General features: G+C 57.2%; 1 protein-coding gene across 1 annotated transcript; it reads left to right on the forward strand.

Annotated features, from left to right (window-relative positions):
• Positions 1-13,832: 13,832 nt before the first annotated feature.
• LOC138062426 (E3 ubiquitin-protein ligase Topors-like) lies at positions 13,833-17,807 on the forward strand (the record flags this gene model as incomplete). Its single annotated transcript, XM_068920516.1, has 2 exons — positions 13,833-14,787; positions 17,737-17,807. Coding segments are annotated over 2 exons (1,026 nt in total), but the record flags the coding sequence as incomplete, so codon positions are not given.
• Positions 17,808-22,307: the final 4,500 nt, after the last annotated feature.

A 22,307-nucleotide genomic window follows, 5' to 3' on the forward strand; every position in this document is an offset into this window, starting at 1 on the left:
GGGCCAAAACACCCAAACCTTAACTTTACATGCACAAATGACAGGCTGTGACCTAGTGGTTATTGGCCAGGGAGACCCAGCCAGTCAAGCAGAGCGCTCCATGAAAGCACGTGCTCCTTGCTTTGCCGAGGTCAAAAGGAGGAAAGCAAATGCAAGAAGAAAAGGGACAGAGAATCAGGCAAGGAACCGCATTAGGCCCTTCCACAGATTCACGGTGTGCCTGAGTGGGTGCCCCTCTGCAAGCACAAATACAGGAAAGGCCCTTGGGCTACTGCCTCTGGCAGGGGAAGCTCCCAGGCCACAGCCTGCTGGAAGAATGCTCGGAGGAAAAAAAAAGAAAACATCAGTATATAGTGCCCTCTTCTGATCCTCCTTCCTAGACAGCTGCTGTTCAACACTGCCCAAGAGAGTGCCAGTGTGAACCAACAGCTCGTTTGACCCAGTGGACCCCGCTGCTCCTGCTCTGGAAAGCTGTTGGTGTAATCGTCTTCCCCACCTCGGCATCAATGGCAAAGACATCTAAGGAAGCCAGGTTAGCTAGAGATTTGTGTTACGCCAGCTAACACATGCAGAAATGCTTGCTAACGCTGCAGAGCTGCAATAATTTGGAAGCTCTAACAGTGGGAGGTGCCAGGAGGAGAGTTACAAAGCTCTTGGAAGAACGCAATGCCCTCCGTGGACAGCACGCTTCCGCTTCAGCTGTCAGGCTGCTACTAGGAAGCCCCTCCCCGACAGTCTGCCCTCAGGTCAAAAGCCTAGCTTTACTGATTGCTCTCTAAAGGCAGTTCCTTTGTGCCAGGGGCCACCACGTACTTCACAGCAAAGCTTTGGCTCTGAATATACTGGGGAGTTGGCACAACCCAGGCATCCAAGACCCTGCAAGGAGGGCTCATGCTACGGCCTGACATAGGCTGGGAGCAGCACCATGAGGCTAAAGGGAGAGCAACCCATACGCCCCATCCTCAAGGACAAAAAGGATGAGGTCTGCTATCCTTGCAGGTTTTTAAGGAACTGCTTGTTAACACCACATAAGACCCAAGTGCTTTGGAATTAAGTAAATCCTTGCTCAGGAACCAAAACAACCAATAGGCATGGCAGGGATTGAACTGCCAAGCCGGAAGGTCCAAATACATCGGCTCACTCAAGCAGCCTTGGAAGCGGATGCAGCAGCAGCCGCACTGCTGAGGCTCTTGTGCATCCCGGTGCAATTCAGGGCATGCCCGCATCGTGACGGAGGAAGGATGAGCACTCTCACTGTCGGTTAGGTAACTGCCTTGCTCATAAGCATGTGAATTAATGAATCATCGAGTTAACAAATCAGTGAACTAGCTAATTAAGTAACTACAGAATTAATGACTTAGGCTAGTCTGCACAGAAAGGATTCACTCTTTCTTTGCTTTTGGGGTTTTTTTTCTTTTTTACCTAATAAGCTCATAAGACTAAAGTTGGTTTCACAAAGTACGCTGTCCTGTAAATTTGAGAGATCACAACGTGACACACAGATCCGCCTTTTCCTGGGAGAGACCTACAACCAACACTCAGGGTAGCCCATGCTCATTGTGCTTTAAAGGCACCCAAGCCAGTATGGTGATAAGAGACTCTGTACCTGACCAGATCATTTCGCAGTGGGCCCCAAGCATCACCACATTGATGTCTGCACTGACAGATGGGAAAGTGTTCGGAGAAAAACCACGAGTCAGCTTTCAAGCACCATTAGATGTATGGGGCTCTCAGGTTATGAGGGACAACGCAGACAGATTCCTCATACGCACTGGCTGAGTAGGAAGCGTCAACTCGGACAAAGAGGCCTTCTGACTATCATGTGAAAGTTGACGAGGACTGGAGCACGGCATCTGCTGGGGCTTTAACTGCAAGACTCCACACTGGACCAAGTTAGTCATTTTGCAAGAAGGGATGCTGCTCCTGCCTCACAAGCAGAGCTTGTCATTTTGTACCACCCAACAGCCTTTCCTCAGATTCCAGGATCTACCCCAAAATAATTACAAAACTCATAGCTTTGCATAACAATGGCACAGACATGTGAAAAAAGTACTTGTCAACTACCACGTAAATAACAAACAGTGAAAAGAGGAAAAAAACCCAGCTCATGGGGACAATAGCAAATGTGTGCACATGACATTCTGACAAACTGCTGGCTAGAGAAGAAAATTGTTTGCCAGCAATCCAATTACACCTGACCTCCCTGCAGGGGACGATTCAGGACACCTGCAACAGTTCCATGCCTTCAGCTTTCTAGAGAAGCTCCAGAGAAGACACGAGCCTGATCTAAACAAGGGAACTTGGCTTGTCCCGAAAAGGTGCAATTTGCTTACTTGCTTTGGAAACTCTGCCATCATAAACAAACAAACAAAATACCATACACACCCCCCCCAAACAGTTACAAAGGGATTATTTAAGAGTCTTGCCTAAAGTCTGCATTAATTTAAGACCAGGGCACCCAAAGGTGCACACAGAATTTGTCACTCACCATTACTGCAAACAGCCAGAGACACTACAAAGGTCAGCCCGAGGAGAAGAGGGTTAAGTAACAATACCCACTCTTGACCAGAGAGACTGTTGTTCTGTCCTTCTTTACCAAACACTTGGTGCGTTAGAAGCCGTTTGATCACACAGGGCAAGACCCATTTTCTCCTCGTGATTCAGAAGGGAACAGGGGAGTCTTGGCTTTCCTAAAGCAGCCATAGCCAGGAAACACTGATGCACAGAAGGCAGAAGCAAGGAAACGTGAACCCCTGCTTAGCTAGCTCCGTCTCCAGCAGCAATGCACACCTCGAGCAGAGGGTTTTGCTCTGTCTTTACCATTTGGGTTTAAGCAAGGGCCTGGGCGAAAGGAATTAAGGACATTTGTGTCGAGGAACATTGGAAACAAAGGGAAGAAAATGGGCCCTAACCTGTAAAGGGTTTGAAAAAGTTCTTGATGCAAAGGAGAGCAACGGGCTTGAGCTGGCTTCAACCCACGTATTCCTTCCTGGCGACTGGGGAGGCCCAGCGTTGTGACAGTGAGCCCATGATAGTAATGGGTAAAGGGGATCACATTGGTGTTGTGATGGAACTGTATAATGCAACTGCTAGAGTTTGTGAAGTGTACACTGGCATTGTGGTTTCAGACTGTTGCTGTATCGCTCTGCTAAATCAGACATCCCATGTAGCATCAAATACCTCGAAAGGAAACTGTTATGGGGATGGGAGCTCTCACAGCTCCAGGCCTTTCTGCCCCTGTCGCGCTACAACACTGGCTGAAAGCACCACTCCGTTTCCCCCGGAGGGTGGCAAACAGCTCCCGCGCCCAGCTCAGGTTTCGGGGGCCAGTTCCCTTCCAGCGACTCCCACAGGGGAGCCCAGCAGAGCGGGGCCCAGTGGCAGCAGCCTTTCCTGGCGGAGGCTCCGCTGGAGGACAACTCCCACTGCCCCGGGGCCGGCCTCACGCTGCTGGGGCGAGGGCAGGAGCCGGAGCCGCCCGCGAGGCCGCGTGTGGAGAGAGCAGAGAGCTCGGAGCTGTGACGTGCGGGTCTGCGGGGGACCGGCCTCGGGCGGCGGTGGGGAGGGCAGTGGCACCTGGCGCTGCAGGGCCCCGGGCCTGGGCTGCTGAAGAGAAGGAAGGGGAGGCCCAGGTAATGAGAAGCTCCTGTGTGTCTTCGGCCTTGCGGCTGAGGAAGTAAAAGGGGGTGATTGTGGTGGTGCTGATGAGGGGCCTGGAGGACATCCCCTGTCTGGAGATGGTCAGCAAGAGCATGCTGGTGCTGGCCAAAGTGGTGCATGAGCTGAAGGGCAAGGACCTGGGCTCCGCTTTCAGGGACACTGCCAAGTGCAAAGACCATGGCGGGGCACGGTGGCCCTCACGAGTCCACAACGTCTGCTCGATTCACACGCCGTCTCCAGGCTCGGACGCCTTTGCCTGCTCAACACCCTGGGACAAGACAACCCCGGGCCTTGGAAAGTACACCGAGTACACCAAAGGAAGGAAACCCTGAACCCCCTCCCCCCCAACAACCACCTCAAATCACCCCCTGCCCACAAAGGCCACCATGTGAAAAGACTCTGGGGCTCCAAGGGCCTCTCTCTGCGTGCGCACAAAGCACACTCGACCACACCAAAGTGGTCTCCGAGGACGTCTTATTCAGCGGGCACCCAGCAGGCTCCACGAGGCCGAGACCTACGGAGACGCGGGGCTGGGCGACGGCTGTCAGGAAGGCAGCAGCCCCTCACTCCACAGGCTCAGGGTCTCTCCCAGCACGTACACCAGGTGAGCATAGCTCTGCTCGGGTAGCAGCCACAGCAGCAGCCGGTAGAGGAACTCCTGGTCATACTGGGAAGCGTAGAGCACCACGGCGCCCAGCACGAAGCCGACGACCAGCTCCAGGCAGATGAAGAGCATGCAGAGTCTCCTGGGGCACAGCGCAGGCATGGGAGAGGGCGCAGGGCAGGTGCATCCCAACCCTCTCCTGCCCTGCACCCACCGCTGGGCCACGCGGGCCCCTTCAGCCAGCCCCACCGTCTGCGCCCCCACCCCCCAACACGCACTGCTCGTCGCTCCCTGGTGGAGGGTTGCAGAAGAGCCGCCAGGAGCCCAGAAAGAAGAAAGCTTGGCGCAAGGAATGCGCTGCCGGGGCGTGATTCCCAGCTGCAAAGCCCACAGCCAGTGAGCAGGACCCGCCAGGCCGCAGCCCGCTCGCTGCACAGCAGCCCACACGTGAGCCGCAGGGCATCAGGGACCCCAGGGGCAACTCACTGCAGCCACGTAGCCATGCCGCATCTCTTTGCCAGCTCCTGCCTCTCCTGCAGGCCAACACAGAGCGGGGACACTTGTGGGACCCACACGGGGCTGCATGGCGCCCCTCTCCCCAGCAAGACCCTGCCAGCTCCTGCAGGCTTTGGCGCTGCCTCTCCCCCTTACCAGCTTCGCTTCCAGCAGCTCCGGCAGCACAGACCCCTCCACCTCGGGCTCCTGCTCCATCTGCTGCTTGCTGCAGGCAACAGAGCTTGCTTGGGCGAGCGCTGACCTCCATGGCCGCTGGGGCTGCCCGTCGCAACATACTGCTGCCCCACAGCAGCCATCGGGGTCTCCTGTCCCGCCACATGCTGCACAGAGCCCCTGCATCCCCTCCCCGAGGCCGGCACTGGCGTCCTCTGGCCCTCCAGCTGCAGCACAGAGCTGCTGCATGCGCCTGTGGGGAGAGGTGTCCCCGGTGCCCACTCACTAGGCATTTTCCAGCTCCAGCTCCTCCACTTCCTCTCGAAGTGGCCTCAGTTCAGCCCGCAGCACCTGGCAGACAGAAGGGGCCCGGTCCACGTGCCTGCTGCAGCCTCCTCCAAAGCCCCCGGCCAGTGGGCGCCCACCACCCTCTGCCCTCGCCCCTTTGGCACTACCTTTGCCCGCTTCTCCTGCTCACGCAGCTGCTGCTTCAGCTGGGCCGAGCGCTGCTGCTCCTGCAACTCACAGGGCACACAATGCAATGCCACCAGTGGAGCTGGCAGCTGGGCAGCCCCCTCCGCCTCCAGCCCCAGGGCTCGGCCCCCTCGCAACTGCCCCGCCCCAGGGCCCCGGGAGGGCTGGCCACAGACAAGGCCAGCCAAAGGGGAGTCACGGCCCCTGGGGCTAGTGCCCTCCCCAGGCCCACTGCTGGCCAAGGCTGAGGGGTGCACCGATGCCAGCACTGGCACCCCACCAGCACTGGCACCCCACTGCTGCCAGCGCAGCTCTCCCTCTCCCCTGTACCTCGTCGAGCTCCTGCAGCCTCATGCGCCTCTCCTCCTTGGCTGCCTGCAAGCGCTCCTGCGGCAGAGGAGAGGAAGAGGAGCACTCAGCAGGGCACGGGCTCTCTCCTGTGAGATCTGCTCCTGGCAGCGGGTCCCAGGCCCTCCGCCCTCCCGGCTGCCCTCGGCCCCCAGCTCCCACTCTGCCACTGTCCCTCGCACGCGCCTCCCCTCTGTACCCAGCTCTGCAGGCACCAGCGCGCAGCCAGAGGCCCCTGGCTCCGCTCACCTCCAGCTGGGGCAGCAGCTCCTCCATCACCTGCAGCTCCTGCTGGCTGCTGCAGCACCGCTGCCTGAGGGCACAGCTCTCCCGCGCCAGCTCCTGGGCAGCAGCCTGCAGCTCCTGCTTCTCCTCCTGCTGCATGGGGAAGGGGGCAGAGCAGGGCTTCAGAGCCAAGCAGAGGGGGCACAGAGCAGGCCTTCAGCGGGGGCACCACCAGCCCCGCGCACCAAGGCCACTCCACGCCTACCAGGCACCGCAGCAGCTCCTTGCAATGGCCCCTCTCCTCCTTGCTTTCATTCAGCTGCTCCAGCAGCCTGCTGTGCTCGGCCAGCAGCCCTTCCAGCTCCTCCGCCCCTCTCCTGCGCCTCTGCTGCCTGCAGCAACGGGGTGCCATCACACCACACGCACCAGCACAGGCCCTCCCACCTGCCTGCCCTTCCTCCGCCAACCTCCGCACACCTCCCCAGCCTCCTGCATTCCCGCGCCCAGCCACGTCGCGATCACCCCACCTGGCCACCTGCTTGGTCAGGCGGGCGTTTGTGCCCTGCAGCGCCTCATAGTCCTTCTCCAGCGCCTCCAGGAGATTCAGCAGCTCCTGCTTCTGCGCCTGTACCCGCTGCAGGGCCAGCTTCACATCCGCCACCTCCATGGCTTGGGCTGTGCGCTGGGAGGCAGCACGGTGTGAGGGGGCTACAGCCCGTGTGCTCGGGCACACAGGGACGCTCACGTGGTCACTACCCTTCCCGGCATATACACACATAAACACTCGTGCACACTTACAGACCCATATTGCGTGTGCTCCAAACGATGTCCTCGTGCACAGCTGGAAGCAGCCACCCTGCTCCCCCACAGTCCACGTGTGCCAGGCACACATGTACAGCCCTGGCCCACGGGCAGGCACACTCGGGCTGTGGCGCTGGCAGTTCCCCGAGTCCCACCGCCCCCACCGCCCGGCCCGACCCGGTCCAGCCCGTGCTGGACGTCCCCCACGCAGCTCACCTCCACTCTGCAAGCACGCCCCGTGGGAGCCCAGCCGCCTCTGCCAGGCAGGGCACGAGGAGGCACAGGCAGCGGTGCCTCTGGCGAGCGGTACCAAGGTCTGCTGCCAGCCCCAGAGCACGAGCCCAGCACCAGCCCCAAAAGCCTTGCTCGACCCCCCGCGCCTCACACCCGAGCTTGGCACGAGTCTGACCACCAGGCAGCTGGGCGAGACTCTGCAGCCGCCCGAGGCAATGCAGCAGCGCTGCGCTGTCACAAGAGGTTGGGGCCGTCACAAAGGGCCGTCACAAAGGGCCCCCGAGAGCGCTGGCCAGGGGTGGCCAGTGCCCCCCGGCAGGCACCCGCCTCTTGTGCTCCCCCAGCCTCCTCCCCGGGCACGGAGGCCTAAAGCCCAGGGCTGGAGATGGGAGGAGAAAGCCCTGGGGAAGCCCTTCATCCCCACAGCCTCTGCTGCAAGATGCCAGCTGGCCTGGCCCAAAAGGGCTCTGCGCTAGAGCCCAACCACTGGGGACCCTGTGGCAGCAGGGGCAGACAGGCAGACGCCTTTCCCAATGCATGGCAGACTCATTTCCCGCCATGGGGATGGTGGCCTTGCTTGGCCCACAGCTCCCAAGCCGTTCCTCTGAAACAGAGGCCAGCCTCCAGTCCCCTTTGCACGGAGAGCAAGCCAGCTTTCTGTGCAACAGTTGTGGCCAGTCACTCCCTGTGTCCTCTGAGCCGGCCTGCCTTGTTGGGGTCTAGCGGTCAGTGGCACAGGGCGCCGGCAGGAGCCAGCAGGGCAGCAGGGACAGGCGTCGCACCTGGAGCCCACACGTTGCCCAGAGCACAGCCCGGTAGGGGCATGCTTAGACTCATGTCATGGCTCTTCACTAATGGGCGGGTATCAGATCTACTGGCAGAATGATGAACACTAACAGAAGCGCAGATCTACTAGCAGAATTGCTAACAAGGCCATCTCAAGTACAAGGAGATCCCATAGGGGCCCCTGCACTGTGTGCTTCCCAGGGAGATAGCTTGGAGTGGGCCATAGCTGATGCATCGCATGGCGGGTATGCTGCCTCTCTCTCACATCTTGCATGCAGATCAGAGACACTGCAGGTTCAGTTCTCGGACGTGCTCCCCAACCAACAGCATACCGAGAAAGAGCACGCCAACACCCACTCCCCCTATCAGCTAGCTGAGAGAGAGGAGCTTCCCGCTGATGCCAGCTACCCACAGCTATTGTCTCGCGGGAAGCTCAGGGGCTGTGCTCCAGCGGGCAGACCCCTCACGCGCTATAATCACCCTTTTCGCAGTGTTGTCCTGGAGCGATCAGTCCAGCCTTGCTGATCCGCTGCGCTTTGGGCCTGGGAATCTGCGGGGGACAGATCACTAAGCCTCAGGGAGACAAGCTGTGCCTGTGCTGTTTGGCAGCCACCCTTAGTTTTCATGCTTAACGCCCGAGCTCTCCTTCCTCCTAGCCGTAAGCTTATTGAAGCCAGCCTGGACACCAGTTTGTCCACAGCACAGGCTCAGGTGACAGGTATTTTTTTGCAGTAAGCGGTCATTCCTGCGAGAGCCTACTGTGACTGACCAACAACGCCTACAATGGGAGAAGGCTCAGAGGGCAAGGTGCCCCATGAATCGCAAGGACAGTGTAGGATGCAGCTCACTAACCGCAGCTGTTGCACACAGACCTGACCAGCGTTGTGACGCTGAGCGTGTCTGAGACTGGAAATGGCAACCACATTGGTATTGTGATTGGTATTGTGCTTGAACTGTCTAGCTAGATGTTGTTCACACTTGTACTGTGATACACTTGAATTGTGCTCTCAGGGCATTGCTGAATCATTGTGCTAAATCAACACCCCCTGTAACATCAGATTCCCTCAAAAGAAACTTTTGAGGCCTGTGAGGGTGACGGAGCACTGGCAGAGGTTGCCCGGAGAGCTTGTGGAGTCTCCTTCGCTGGAGATTTTCAAAACCGGCCTGGACGCGGTCCTGGGCAACATGCTCTAGAGGACCCGGCTTGAGCAGGGGGGTTGGACTAGATGATCTCCAGAGGTCCCTTCCAGGCTTGGCCATTGCGTGCTTCTGTGTGATTCTGTGAACCTGACAGCCACTGCAGGCAAGGCTGACACTGATTATCACACGGCCAGCTGATGCTCTGGCAGGGTTTGGGTCTCATAGTTGCTCTATCAGAGCAAGCAGGCGCTTGCACGCGTCTTGGCCCACCGCTGTCCCTTCAGAAGTTCAAAGGTGTTGGTGTGTGCAGGGCGGATTCCCCTCCTCCCTCCCTCCCTCCCTCCACCTCCACTGATTACAGTGGGAGCTTAGACAAGGAGCTGGCATGCAGACAGCCATTTTGTGCTCACCAAAACTGGGGACAGGGGAATCCCCCCTCCTGAGAGTGTGTGGAGTGCACGGGATGGAACGGAATCCCGCTTCATGCCAGGGCCTTCTCAATGTATTGTTTACCTCCTCTAAATCAGTCCCTGAAGCATGAGGAAAGTAACTCCCTTCTTGGCCCTGTCTAGGAGTCCTGTCTTCTCATGAGATGGGAATAGGGCCTTCTAGCGGGACATTTCCGGCTGTAAGGGTGAGGCGGGGGCAAGGCCTGGACTCCTGGCAGGGACAGATACACTGTTTCTATCACTGTGTCAGAGCGGGCTTCTCTGTAATAAATGGGGATTTCCTCAGTGCAGTGCTTGAAGGTTGGGCTCTTCTTCCAAAGGTGGAGTCAACAATGCGCTCAAGGGCTTTCAGCCTGAAGGGGCCTGTTGCTTTTTGGGGGTTCTCCATGGGCTCGAGGCGATGAGCCCATGGGATGATGTGTTAGGGAAGGAGGGCTGGATTCAGCTCTCGCTTGTGGGTAGCCAGTGCTCCTGGAGGTGGTGAATGGTCAAGTGGTATCTCCCAAACGACAGGGCTGGAGACTGATTCCCATCCTTCTCCAAGGGAGTATGGAGCCACCAGGAGAGCACAGGGCATCTCCAAGGGCACCACGTGCCTCGGGGTGGGCAGTGAATGGAGCTTCACAAAATCAGGTGGAGTCATCCAAAGGTAAAGGCCTAAACCAATGAATGTGCAGGCCAGTGAGAGCCCTACAGTCCCACGAGAGGCAGTGGGGACCCCGGAGGCCCAGGGAAAGGAGCCTGGAGAGCGGTTCACGTCACCTTCAATGAAAAGCCATGGGCTTGATCTAGGGCCACACCTGAACACAGCCTGAGCTGTTTGAAGTGCCCTGCGATTGCTCAGAGCATCGTCCATGGCCACCTACCCTTTGGTAGGGGGTTGTCTGTCCCGCGGGGTCTGCTTCCCACCCTGACCACCACGGCCAGGGCGGAGTCACCCTGTGGCCCCAGGGCACCACGGTCCGCTCCCACTGCAGAGCAGCACCCCCAGCTCGGGTCGCTACACAGGGGAAGGCTCCAGGAATGGCCGGGCAGGCCAGCGCCGATGCACTCACCTGGGGAAAGGCTCTTTGGGCAGCAGGAACGTCCCTGGAGAGCAGCAAAGCAACAACCGTGTGCTTGCAAGGAGGAATAAGCGAGCGAGAAGTCTGTTTCTCTGTGTGTCAGCTAAGGGCAGGCTGGTGTGTCCTGGGGGCAGCAGGAGCTGCCTGAGGAGCCGCAGGGCAGGGACTCTGGCGCTGTCCTGGAGGGAGGCGCTGGCACGAGGGAGCTGCAGGCCGTCTGGGGGCAGGGAATCTCCTTGACACAAGAACAAGGGGCACAGAGTGTCACTGTCCTCTGCTTCCTTGTGCCACTGGGGCCAGGGACAGTTTGGAAGCTGATGAGGCAGCTGACACCCTGCCCCTACCCACCCCTTCCCCCGTGCTGCTGTGCTTTCAAGGGGGCTTGGGCTGTGGTGTGAGTGCTACTGTGCCGCAGAAACACGGGCCTCGACCCCTCGCTGCAGCCCCCACTGCCCTCCTGCCCCTGCCCTGCCGCCCTGCCGTCCTCCCCACGCTGCCCTGCCTCCTGACTCCTCTCCCCACACCGCAGGGCCCGGCAGTGCAGCAGGCGCAGGCACAGCCCCGCAGCTGCTGCCTGGTCCCCGGCCCTCCCCGCCTCCCTCCACACCAGGGCTCCAGCCCCAGCCAGGCAGCAGGTCCGGCCTCTCCCCCCAGCTCCTGGCCTGGCTCCTCCCGCACTCCCACCCCCTGGCAGGGAGCTGGAGCTGCCCTGGTCCCGGGCAACTGGCCAGCACCAGGGCTGGCATAGGGCCCGGGTGGACAGGCAGTGCGGGGGGGCAGTGGGGCAGGGCGAGCAGCCTCCCTCAGGGCCCCACGGCTGGGCCAGGAGGGATGAGGCCATGTGGCCAGCTGGGCTCCAGCTGCTGCTTTGATGTCAGCTCCATGGAGGGACCGTTGGGGTTTGCTCCCTTTGCAGGGGAATGGCTGGAGGCGGAGACCTTGCCGGGGCCTGGCCCAGACCGGGGCAGTGCGCTACTGATCAAATTGAAGGACGCAGCCCCCTTTTCCTCCACCAAAATGATCCACAGACTATTAGGGCACATGCGTTTAATCCACAGTACTCCTTATGGGACCGAAGGCAAAAGAAATGTGCTGTCCGTTCTTCTAGGTGAAAAAACGACGTTGGTTTGTGTCGCCATCTTTGCCCTTCTAGCTTCCAGGACTGTTAAAACAGCAGTGAATTTTGTGGTGGGAACAAAATTGAGAAAGGGTTTGTTGAAACGGCTTAAGAGAAAACCTGAAACAATTTCTGATTTTGTTACCTATAGGCCACAAAGATTATGTTACTCTTTTGCTATTCCCGAGGGGAAGGCATTTACAGCCACAGCTGAAAAGTGAGCTTAGGTTGTCCCAGTTGGGTCAGTCATTTTTCTCAACTGCTATTGTTTCTCTGTCTCTACTGCTGGGAGGCAACTCTCTGGACCGACTGAACTCAGTTATGCCTCTAGGATCTTTGGCTTGGGCCGGCATGAGGTGCTGCCATGCTGTGGTGGCAGAAAGAAATGCTAGAGAGGCTGTGGAGTCTCCCTCACTGGAGGTATTCAAAACCCAACAGGGCCCGGCCCTGAGCAACCTGCTCTAGCTGACCCTGACCATCTCCAGAGGTCCCTTCCACCCTCCGCCATTCCGTGGTTCCGTGACCCTGCAGTTGTTGATATTCAACTCTCAGAACAAGCCTGAGTTCTACCGGACGGAGGTGACGCCGCACTGCAAGCTCAAAAGCTTCCTGGTCTTGGGAGGTGCACAGACAGCGTATTCAGAGTGAGCAAGCAGGTAGATCTTCCTTTAAAAAGCAGAACCACTCAGAATTCACTGAGCTCAAGGGGAGGTCCTTGCCACCTCCCTCTGGTCTGCAGGAAACACATCTGGCTGCCCTTAGACAGTTCTCAGCCGTCCTGGATATCCCACCTCAGCTATTCATGCCTCAGCTAGGCATTACTTCCCCCCACTCCCCAGGAGCCCTCTCCTCCAGGCTTCTCCTCCTTCTTCCTAAGTGCTGGCTAATTCCACAGATTCATGCCTTGCTTCTGCCTCCCTTTATGGTACCTACGATGACTTCTCTGAAGTTCTGGGGCCGCCTTTATACAGTCGCAGTTACCAAGCCACGTGCAGGATTTTCCCCTAACTGCAGCCTGTTCCCTTTACAGCCACATACAGTCGTGTGCTCTACAGGCCCTCAAGCTGACAGCGCGCCAGAGAGAGCGCACCTGAACCCTTGGAGGAGGTGAGGCACGTTTGGCTCCCCCACCCGCACGGCCCCCAGCAGAGGAGCCCATGGAGGTAGGTGCCACCCACCCTCGCCCCTCACCCCACGAGCGGCAACACAGGCAGAGGGAAGGGGCTTGCTCTTCTTGCGCTGAGAGGGGCCATCGCACTGCCGCCAACGCCAAAAGGTTCGTCACCTCTCCACCAATCCTTTGAAAAGGGTGAGGGTCAGAGCTGCCAGGGGCAGGGCAGGGCTTGTGGACTTCTGCTGCAATTTGGCTGGGCGGCAGGGCACATACTCCTGCTGGGCTCACTTGGCTGACAGGCATGCTGTGCATCTGTGGCCAGTGCCGTGTGTGTAGCAAGAGGCTGCAGGGGTCTCCAGGAGTGCTGAGAGACCTCGTTGCCTCTTCCTCGGAGTGCACTTGCAGCTGTGGTGAGCTGCACTTGGAACTATGCTGCAGGCTGGGCTGTGCAAGGAAGCAGAGGTGGTCAGTGGGGTTTTGGGAAGTGCTGAGTCCCAAGCAGCAAGGGCATGCTTTTGAAGAGGGCAAGGAGAAAGGGCAGGGTGCCCAAGAATGGCAAGGATGCCCACGTTCCCCGGGGGCAGCATGTTGGTTCCTGAGCTTTCTGGCAGCTCCCAGTTCGTAAAGGAAGAGTTGCTCTGAGAACTGTCTGAATGCATGCTCCCCCAGCCTCCTGTGCTCTGCTGATGCGGCTGGTACTGGTGCAAAGAGGGACCTCTTCCTTTCCGGAGGAAGGAGGGAGGCAGATGTCGGCAATTCCTAGGCAGTTCCTGAGCCGGGACATTTTTCAATGTCTTTCCTTCCTCTCTTGCTGAGTTAGGAGGAGACTGACCCATGACACCTCCCTGTCATGGGAGGGCACCGAGGCCTTCCTGGGTGATAGGCACCAGTGCCTGTGTTCTTTCTTCTCATCCTGAAAGCAGCCTCGTGTGGGTTTCTGTGCCAATGGCTCTTCTGCACCGCTGCCTGCACCATAGTCCGCCCTCCACACTGCCCTCCGCAGTCTTCCCAGGAAGGGCAATGATCTCGGCCTCTCTTTCTGCAGCGGAGTGCAGCATCAGCAGCTGAGGCACCTGCAACGGATGGCAGCTCCTTACCCTCAGCTCCCCCCAGCCCTCTGCAGCAGACAACACCAAGACCTGCAGCTCCAGACGCTACGTGTCCCATCTGCCTGGACACCTTGGACAACGTGGCCTACATAAAACCTTGCTTCCATAAGTTTTGCTTTAGTTGTGTGTTCCGGTGGTCGAAAACAAAGGCCGAATGCCCGCTGTGCAAGCAGGCTTTCCGATCAATTCTGCACACAGTGGTGGCAGAAGATGACTACCAGGAGCATGTCATCAGGCCCCCCGAAGATGGTTCTGTTGCCAGCCATCAGCAACGGAGAGCTCCTCACCGCCCTGCCATCCGGAGGCGCCGTCACCCTGCAGCTCACCCGCAGCAGCCTTCCCCTTCTCCTCAGATGCGACCCTCTCCGCAGAACAGCAGCAGGCTGGAGGGGACCCGGAGGCACACCAGGCAGAGGCAGAGAGAGGGAGGGCTGCTGGAGCCACGCCAGAGGCTGTCCCCACAGAGGCAGGCCAGGGCTGACAGGAGACCTCAGGGGCATGCGGCAGCGACGGAGGAGGAGACGCTGAACTTCCGCCGCTCTCTGTACCGCACAGGGATGCGCGTGCAAAGGGCTCCCGCTGGCGGCCACCCCCAGGACATCTCGGCAGACTTCTTCTGCCGCAGCCCGGCCAGCATTCAGAGACTGCTGCCCTGGCTGCAGCGGGAACTGAGAGTCCTCTTTGGAGTCCACCAGACATTGCTAACTGTCACGGAGCTCATTGTCCTGACAAACCTGAGGAGGTACGACCTGGACAGTCAGGCCTTTGCTGAGGACTTAGAGCTGCTTCTGCTGAGTCGCACCGAGCAGTTCCTCCACGAGCTCATCAGCTTTGCCCGCTGCTCGTGCAGCATGGAGACCTACGACCAGCAGGCCATGTATGGCTACCGTGCTCCCAGCCGGCACGAAGGAAGCCCCTCAGCCTCATTGAGCCTGGCAGCTGCTGCAGGGACGGCCCGGACTCCTGTGCCAGCCCAGAGCCCATCCCGAGCTAGTAGCCCTGGGCTCACGGAGCTTCCTGGCCCCTCGTACGCCATCCCCCACGAGCTTGCCGCAGCCACACAGTCTGCCCAGCAGCCGCGGCAAAGCTCTGATGATGGGGCAGCTCAAGCAGGAGGAGAAGCCTGGAGAGAGTTGCTGGCTCCTGCCGACCCCCAGGACAGTGACTCCTCGTCAGACAGTTGTGTCCTTGTAGGGTCCTGGAAGCCCTGGGCAGAGGGAAGCCCTGAATGCATTGTGCTCTCCTCAGACTCAGAGCACTCAGCCGCGGCAGAGGAAAAGGAAGCTGGGCAGAATGAGCAGCCGCTCCATGGGTCCAGCCGGAGCTGCAGCAAAGCCAGCGGGAGCTGCTTGCCCAGCTCCGCCATGCCGAAGGAAACTGGCTGGAGCTGCCGCAGCTGCTGCCCCACTGCCCCCAGGGAGGAGACAGAGCCCCGGCAGGGGCAGGTGGAGGATGTGGCTGGTTGCTCTGTGCAGGGCTGCAGCCAGATCCCCTTTGCTCCTGGCAGCGGCAGGCAATGCTCACCCGGGAGTCCCCGGCTGCCCAGAAAGAGGAGGGCAGGCAGCCCCGAGGCCTGTACCCAGCCCAGCAAGAGGCAGGCATGGCCTCAGCGTTAGGAAGGAGAGAGGAAGATGGCCAGGAAGCAGAGACGAGAGCAGCCAGAGAAGCCTGTGGCAATGGCGGCTAGGTAAGAAGACCGAAAGAAGTGGAAAACGGGCTGGACTGCTGCCCTCCAAGGGTTGTCTTCAGTGGTACAAGGTCTGGCAGTCAGCTGACTGTGAGTAGTGGCCTCCTTGGGAGAAGGTAGCAATGCTAGGGCAAAGACTGGTTCAGGTGTTCTTAATGAGGCGATGGAGGGCTCTCGGGGCAAGCTTGGAGTAGGAGTTGGACTAGACGCTGGCAGATGCAGGGCCCACACGGATGAGGAAGTCTGTCAGTCCCCCCAGCAGTTATTCTAGGAGATGGCTGTCTGAAAGCACCTTTGGCAGGACACTGCGGGGCCAGGTTTGTATAAAGACCAGTGCAATCCAGCTGGTTGCCGTGACAAATGCTGAGGAGAGTGAAGGGGTCCCTCGTGACTCACTTGCCTTCTGTCACCCTCTGCTCTCCCTTGGCAGGCAAGGAAGTGGTGGGTTTTCCGCACAGACCTGAGGTGCACCGAGCCCCTCTCCTTGTGTGTGTGTGGGCCTCCCACCAAAATGCCTGAGCTCCCCTGCAGCTGTTCCCCAAATGGCCCTGTCTGGGCTGGAGAACGGGGAGGCATAAAACTCCCCAGCATACACTTCTGGGGAGGAACCCTCTCAGCTTCCCCTCTGCTGGAAAAGTGGCTTGCCTCCGTGTTTCTGCTCCTTTCGCTCTCACCCCACCTGCTCTAGGGGCTTTTAATCTCCTTGCGTGCCTTACTTCTTCCCCTTTGCGTTGCTGGCGTGCAGTGCTAACCACGGTGTTGGAGCGGGTGCCACCTTCCAGGTAAGAAGCTGGCCCTGGGGTTTTTCACCAGTGCTGCTGCTGGCTAAGGAGCTCGTCACCTGAACGCACTTAAGGCACCTGGGATGTGAGCTGCTGGAGAGCTGCCAGAGCTCAGGATGCAAGAAGACTGGCTTGAATTGTCTAGCTCTCCTCAGCTTGGAGGCAGAGCTAGCCCTGCCAGGACATGGCTTCCAGGCTGACAACCCTGCTTTGAAGCTTCTTTGAAGCAGGAGCAAAATCATTTCTGGGAGGTGTGTCACATTCCGCATGTCCGATGGCTGCTGAGGACCGGGCTGCAGCAGTGGTGAGCGTAGCTGTGGCTGTGGGGGTTGGCAGGGCTGAGCAATGCAGCCTCTGGCCTCTCTCCCCAGGCCCCCTGCAATGAGGTGAGGAACTGCTCACTGAGGTGAGCCCATCTCCATGCTTGTGCCTCAGGGGGCATGTTATTCCCAGCTCACAGAGGCCTTCAGCTTTCCCACATGTTAACTTAGGAGTTAACATCTCTGCCTGAAAGCAAACCCTGGGACTGCAACCTTGGCTAGGTTTTGGTAGGAACAACGGGAACTCCCAGCTCGATACAAAGGGAGGCACTCCCAGCGCAGCACCCTAAGCCCAGGCTGACGGAGGCAGGCTCTCTTGTGCTCCTGCTTTCTGAGCCAGGGACTCTGGGGTCCTTGGCTGCACAAAGGCACAGCTCCAGCTGAAGTGGTGCCGGTTAGACTCGCCAACCCAGCAGCCACTGTGTGCTCCGGCTTCCCTAAAACACAGGCGGCATCTCCCCTTCCTCCTCTCGCAGCTCTTCCAGAGAACACTTGTGCGCAACTAGCTTTCAGGACTGGTCTCTGATGTCCTATGGCTCCCTGTCAGCGTGAGTCAGAGAGGATTTGGGGCAAACTCCCGTCCTCAGGCTTTTCCCTTAGCCAGCACCAGGCAACACCATGCCGAGATGAGATTTCCCTCACTTGTCTATCGAGATATATTTCTCTGGAGTCACGAGAGTGATAACAGGAGTGCAGTGAGAAATTAAATAATAACACAAGCTTGTTCTTCCAGGAAAAAAGTATTGCCTACTCACCCGCAGGATTCCGCAGAGGCGCCAAAACCTCGTCCAGCTGAGATGCTGGGGAAGCTTCACCTACAGGCACACCTGCAATCAGAGAGGAGATTTGCTTCCCTTCTATACCATGACATACGTCTTTTGAGCCAGCATCGGGATTACAGAGGGGGAAAAGAAACGCTTAAAAAGAGACAAAGCTTGTCCTTGCCAGCAAAAAAAGTCTGACTCCTTACCAGTGGCGTCCTGCAGAGGCTCCCTTACCTCTCCCAGCTGAGCAGCTGGGTACGCAGTGTCCACGGGCACATCGGTAAGCAGACACGGAGCAGCAGAACTGCGCTGGGCCGACAGTGAACACCCAGGGACTGGCTGAGGCCCAGAGGGGAGAAATGACCGTCCCCACACTTGCCTGCCTGCAGTGCGCTGGAGCTGGGAGAGAACCCAGGAGTTTGGACTCCCAGTCAGCCCTTCCCCTGCTCTACGCCAATGACCCCTGCCTTTCCGCTTCCCACACGTTCCGAGTCCCAGAGCACCTCGCCAGAGCAGGAGAGACTTCCAGTCTCTACCATTTCTCACTGCTGAGGACTTGCCTTTGCAATCTTGAGATCACGCCTAATTCAAGAAACTTTATTTTGAAGTGCCAAAATTCCTTCTGGAAACAACCACACAAAGCTCTGGAGCCCTCAGGACACATCAGCACATTAGCCCCACTGAGCTTCCTTTCTTTTGCTTGAACCAAAAGAACTAACTGCAGCGGCAGGTTATTCTTTCTTAGGCAAAGCTGCAGCACAAGCACCTCACCCGTGTTTCTCCCAGTGCCTTATAGGCAGCAGAGGGATGCTGAAGCAGGAGAATAAGGAGCTGGAGAATAAGTTCCATGTTTGCAGAGTGCTCTCCAGTGGCTCTCCCTCTCCCTGCCACGGGGCTCCTCAGCCCTTCTCTTCACCAGGGAAGCTCAGCTCAGGGGCTGTGTGGTGTCTCGTAAATGCTCGCCCATCTCTCACAGACTTTTCAGCACTCTTGCCGGCAACAAGGGACTCACTAGAACAGCAGAGGCGGCGCATCCACAGCAACAGCTCTACACCTCCCCCCTTCCCCACTCTTGGCACTGAATCGGGAAAGCATCCGAGTTCCTCTGCTCAACAGAGGCAAGGGCAGCCCCCCTCGCAACCTGGCCAAATGGTCCTTCCCAGAGACACGGCTGGCCGCAGGGGCACCTCCCTCCCAGGGCTCCCCTCCACCTCCACGGCACGATGGAGAACACAGCCTGCAAACGGATCCCACCGCTCCTGCCAAGGCTCTTTTGAGAATGTAGGGTAGTTACAGTGATAGGATGCTGTTAGGATAGCTAGCGTAGAGTTGGTTATCATAGTCTTAGCGTGTAGTTACTTACAGTATTCTTAGAGCAGTTGGAGTATCCTTAGGTCATTGTAATTTCTCTAAGGGTAGGAGACAGCTAGTCTGCCTGGCTATACTTAGGGCAGTTATTATAGTTATCATATAGTTACCATTAGCATTATTACTTATAGTTAGAGTTAGTTAGAGTTACTGTTCGTAGTTATCCTTAGGCCATAGTAATTCTTGCTGGAGGGTAGTTAATGTTAGAGGAGAGTATTAGGATGGTTTCAGATAGCTAGCCTGGCAGGAGGCTAGCTCCCCCACTCCCCACCAGCTGGGGCACAGCAAGCTCATGGGCTTGCACTTTAGGTGCAGTAGCTAACTCCTAAGAGAGGAACTGTCTGCACAGGCAGGACAAGAAGAAAAAAGCTTAATCCCTACGTTGCAGCCGATAGAGGAAAATCGGAGTGCTGGCTGCTTTTTGGAAGAAGGCGTCAGAAACATAATTAACACGAGAGTTCCTCAGCAGGAGGTGATCACAGTGTTACCCTCACAGGGCATGTCTCCCCACAGCTGCTGCGGCGTTGTTTCCCACACCATCTTCCTGCAGAAGGAAGACCCTTGACTCGCACCCGAAAAACATGCCACTGAAAAGGAATCCTAGGAGAAAGCAGCAGAAATACGCTTAAGCATCCCAGCTGCCAAGTCTTTCAGGTGACAAAGTTCATCTGAGGAACACCCCATACCTGCCACTTTGGGGGCAGCATGGTTTTGCCCACCCCCCTCCTGAATGGGGGCAAGACAGGACAACCCAGCAAAACCACATCGCCTTCACTAACAACAGCTTGCAAGCCCCTGAGGAAAAGCTGCCCCTCAAAACAACTCCTGTTTTAACAGGTCACAGGGTTAAACACCTTCCTCCCCTAAAGACATTACAAAGCCATTGGCTGCCGTCCCTTGCCCAAGAGGAACTGCACAGCTTCTGCTGGCAAGCAGGTATCAGAAATCCAGGCAGACAACACAGCTCTGCCCTGTGAGCTTCCAGCCCTGATCCCACCCACCAAACATGGGGGAGCTACAAACCCCCCCGGGCCCTGCCCCGGACACTTCACAGCTACAGAACTGCCCCACTTCTCTCATTTCGGCAAGGCATCTGTTACTGTTCAGGAGTTCCTCTCACCCGTGTGAAATGACACGGGTTTGTCTCTGGAGACACAATCTGCCTACTTGCCCAGAAAAAACCCACAGCCGCTTCCATTCAGTCACTGTGGAATTTCCAAATGAATGCAAAACAGAGGGAGAACTTTCCTCTCTCTCGGTTTCCCAGCCCACTTGCCCTCTCAGCTGGTACATCAAGAACAGGACGAGATGCCTGTGGGCTTTCTCTAAGAGCTTAGGCTCAGTAGTACAGATTAAGGCCTCATGAGGAGGAGGTCCAGTTCCCTTTTCCGGGCGGAACAACCCACTCCGGAACAGAGATGTCTTTGTAACGCCTCCTTTGTAGCGCCGCCTTCTGATGTCTTTGCGCCTTCCCTTCTTCCGGCAGAGAGTGGCTGCTTAAAACAAAACCAAAGCAAAAAAGCACCCCACTCATTCATCTCCCTGTTTTGGGCCAAAAGAGCTGCAGAAGGATCAAAGGACACCAAATGGCTGCGCAATAAAGCATCAGAGGATATTCACTGCAGGGGAAGTAAAGCATCTAGGGGGCCAAAACACCCAAACCTTAACTTTACATGCACAAATGACAGGCTGTGACCTAGTGGTTATTGGCCAGGGAGACCCAGCCAGTCAAGCAGAGCGCTCCATGAAAGCACGTGCTCCTTGCTTTGCCGAGGTCAAAAGGAGGAAAGCAAATGCAAGAAGAAAAGGGACAGAGAATCAGGCAAGGAACCGCATTAGGCCCTTCCACAGATTCACGGTGTGCCTGAGTGGGTGCCCCTCTGCAAGCACAAATACAGGAAAGGCCCTTGGGCTACTGCCTCTGGCAGGGGAAGCTCCCAGGCCACAGCCTGCTGGAAGAATGCTCGGAGGAAAAAAAAAGAAAACATCAGTATATAGTGCCCTCTTCTGATCCTCCTTCCTAGACAGCTGCTGTTCAACACTGCCCAAGAGAGTGCCAGTGTGAACCAACAGCTCGTTTGACCCAGTGGACCCCGCTGCTCCTGCTCTGGAAAGCTGTTGGTGTAATCGTCTTCCCCACCTCGGCATCAATGGCAAAGACATCTAAGGAAGCCAGGTTAGCTAGAGATTTGTGTTACGCCAGCTAACACATGCAGAAATGCTTGCTAACGCTGCAGAGCTGCAATAATTTGGAAGCTCTAACAGTGGGAGGTGCCAGGAGGAGAGTTACAAAGCTCTTGGAAGAACGCAATGCCCTCCGTGGACAGCACGCTTCCGCTTCAGCTGTCAGGCTGCTACTAGGAAGCCCCTCCCCGACAGTCTGCCCTCAGGTCAAAAGCCTAGCTTTACTGATTGCTCTCTAAAGGCAGTTCCTTTGTGCCAGGGGCCACCACGTACTTCACAGCAAAGCTTTGGCTCTGAATATACTGGGGAGTTGGCACAACCCAGGCATCCAAGACCCTGCAAGGAGGGCTCATGCTACGGCCTGACATAGGCTGGGAGCAGCACCATGAGGCTAAAGGGAGAGCAACCCATACGCCCCATCCTCAAGGACAAAAAGGATGAGGTCTGCTATCCTTGCAGGTTTTTAAGGAACTGCTTGTTAACACCACATAAGACCCAAGTGCTTTGGAATTAAGTAAATCCTTGCTCAGGAACCAAAACAACCAATAGGCATGGCAGGGATTGAACTGCCAAGCCGGAAGGTCCAAATACATCGGCTCACTCAAGCAGCCTTGGAAGCGGATGCAGCAGCAGCCGCACTGCTGAGGCTCTTGTGCATCCCGGTGCAATTCAGGGCATGCCCGCATCGTGACGGAGGAAGGATGAGCACTCTCACTGTCGGTTAGGTAACTGCCTTGCTCATAAGCATGTGAATTAATGAATCATCGAGTTAACAAATCAGTGAACTAGCTAATTAAGTAACTACAGAATTAATGACTTAGGCTAGTCTGCACAGAAAGGATTCACTCTTTCTTTGCTTTTGGGTTTTTTTTTCTTTTTTACCTAATAAGCTCATAAGACTAAAGTTGGTTTCACAAAGTACGCTGTCCTGTAAATTTGAGAGATCACAACGTGACACACAGATCCGCCTTTTCCTGGGAGAGACCTACAACCAACACTCAGGGTAGCCCATGCTCATTGTGCTTTAAAGGCACCCAAGCCAGTATGGTGATAAGAGACTCTGTACCTGACCAGATCATTTCGCAGTGGGCCCCAAGCATCACCACATTGATGTCTGCACTGACAGATGGGAAAGTGTTCGGAGAAAAACCACGAGTCAGCTTTCAAGCACCATTAGATGTATGGGGCTCTCAGGTTATGAGGGACAACGCAGACAGATTCCTCATACGCACTGGCTGAGTAGGAAGCGTCAACTCGGACAAAGAGGCCTTCTGACTATCATGTGAAAGTTGACGAGGACTGGAGCACGGCATCTGCTGGGGCTTTAACTGCAAGACTCCACACTGGACCAAGTTAGTCATTTTGCAAGAAGGGATGCTGCTCCTGCCTCACAAGCAGAGCTTGTCAT

This window comes from Struthio camelus, chromosome 27 (assembly GCF_040807025.1).
Source record: "Struthio camelus isolate bStrCam1 chromosome 27, bStrCam1.hap1, whole genome shotgun sequence".
NCBI classification, from domain to species: Eukaryota; Metazoa; Chordata; class Aves; order Struthioniformes; family Struthionidae; genus Struthio; species Struthio camelus.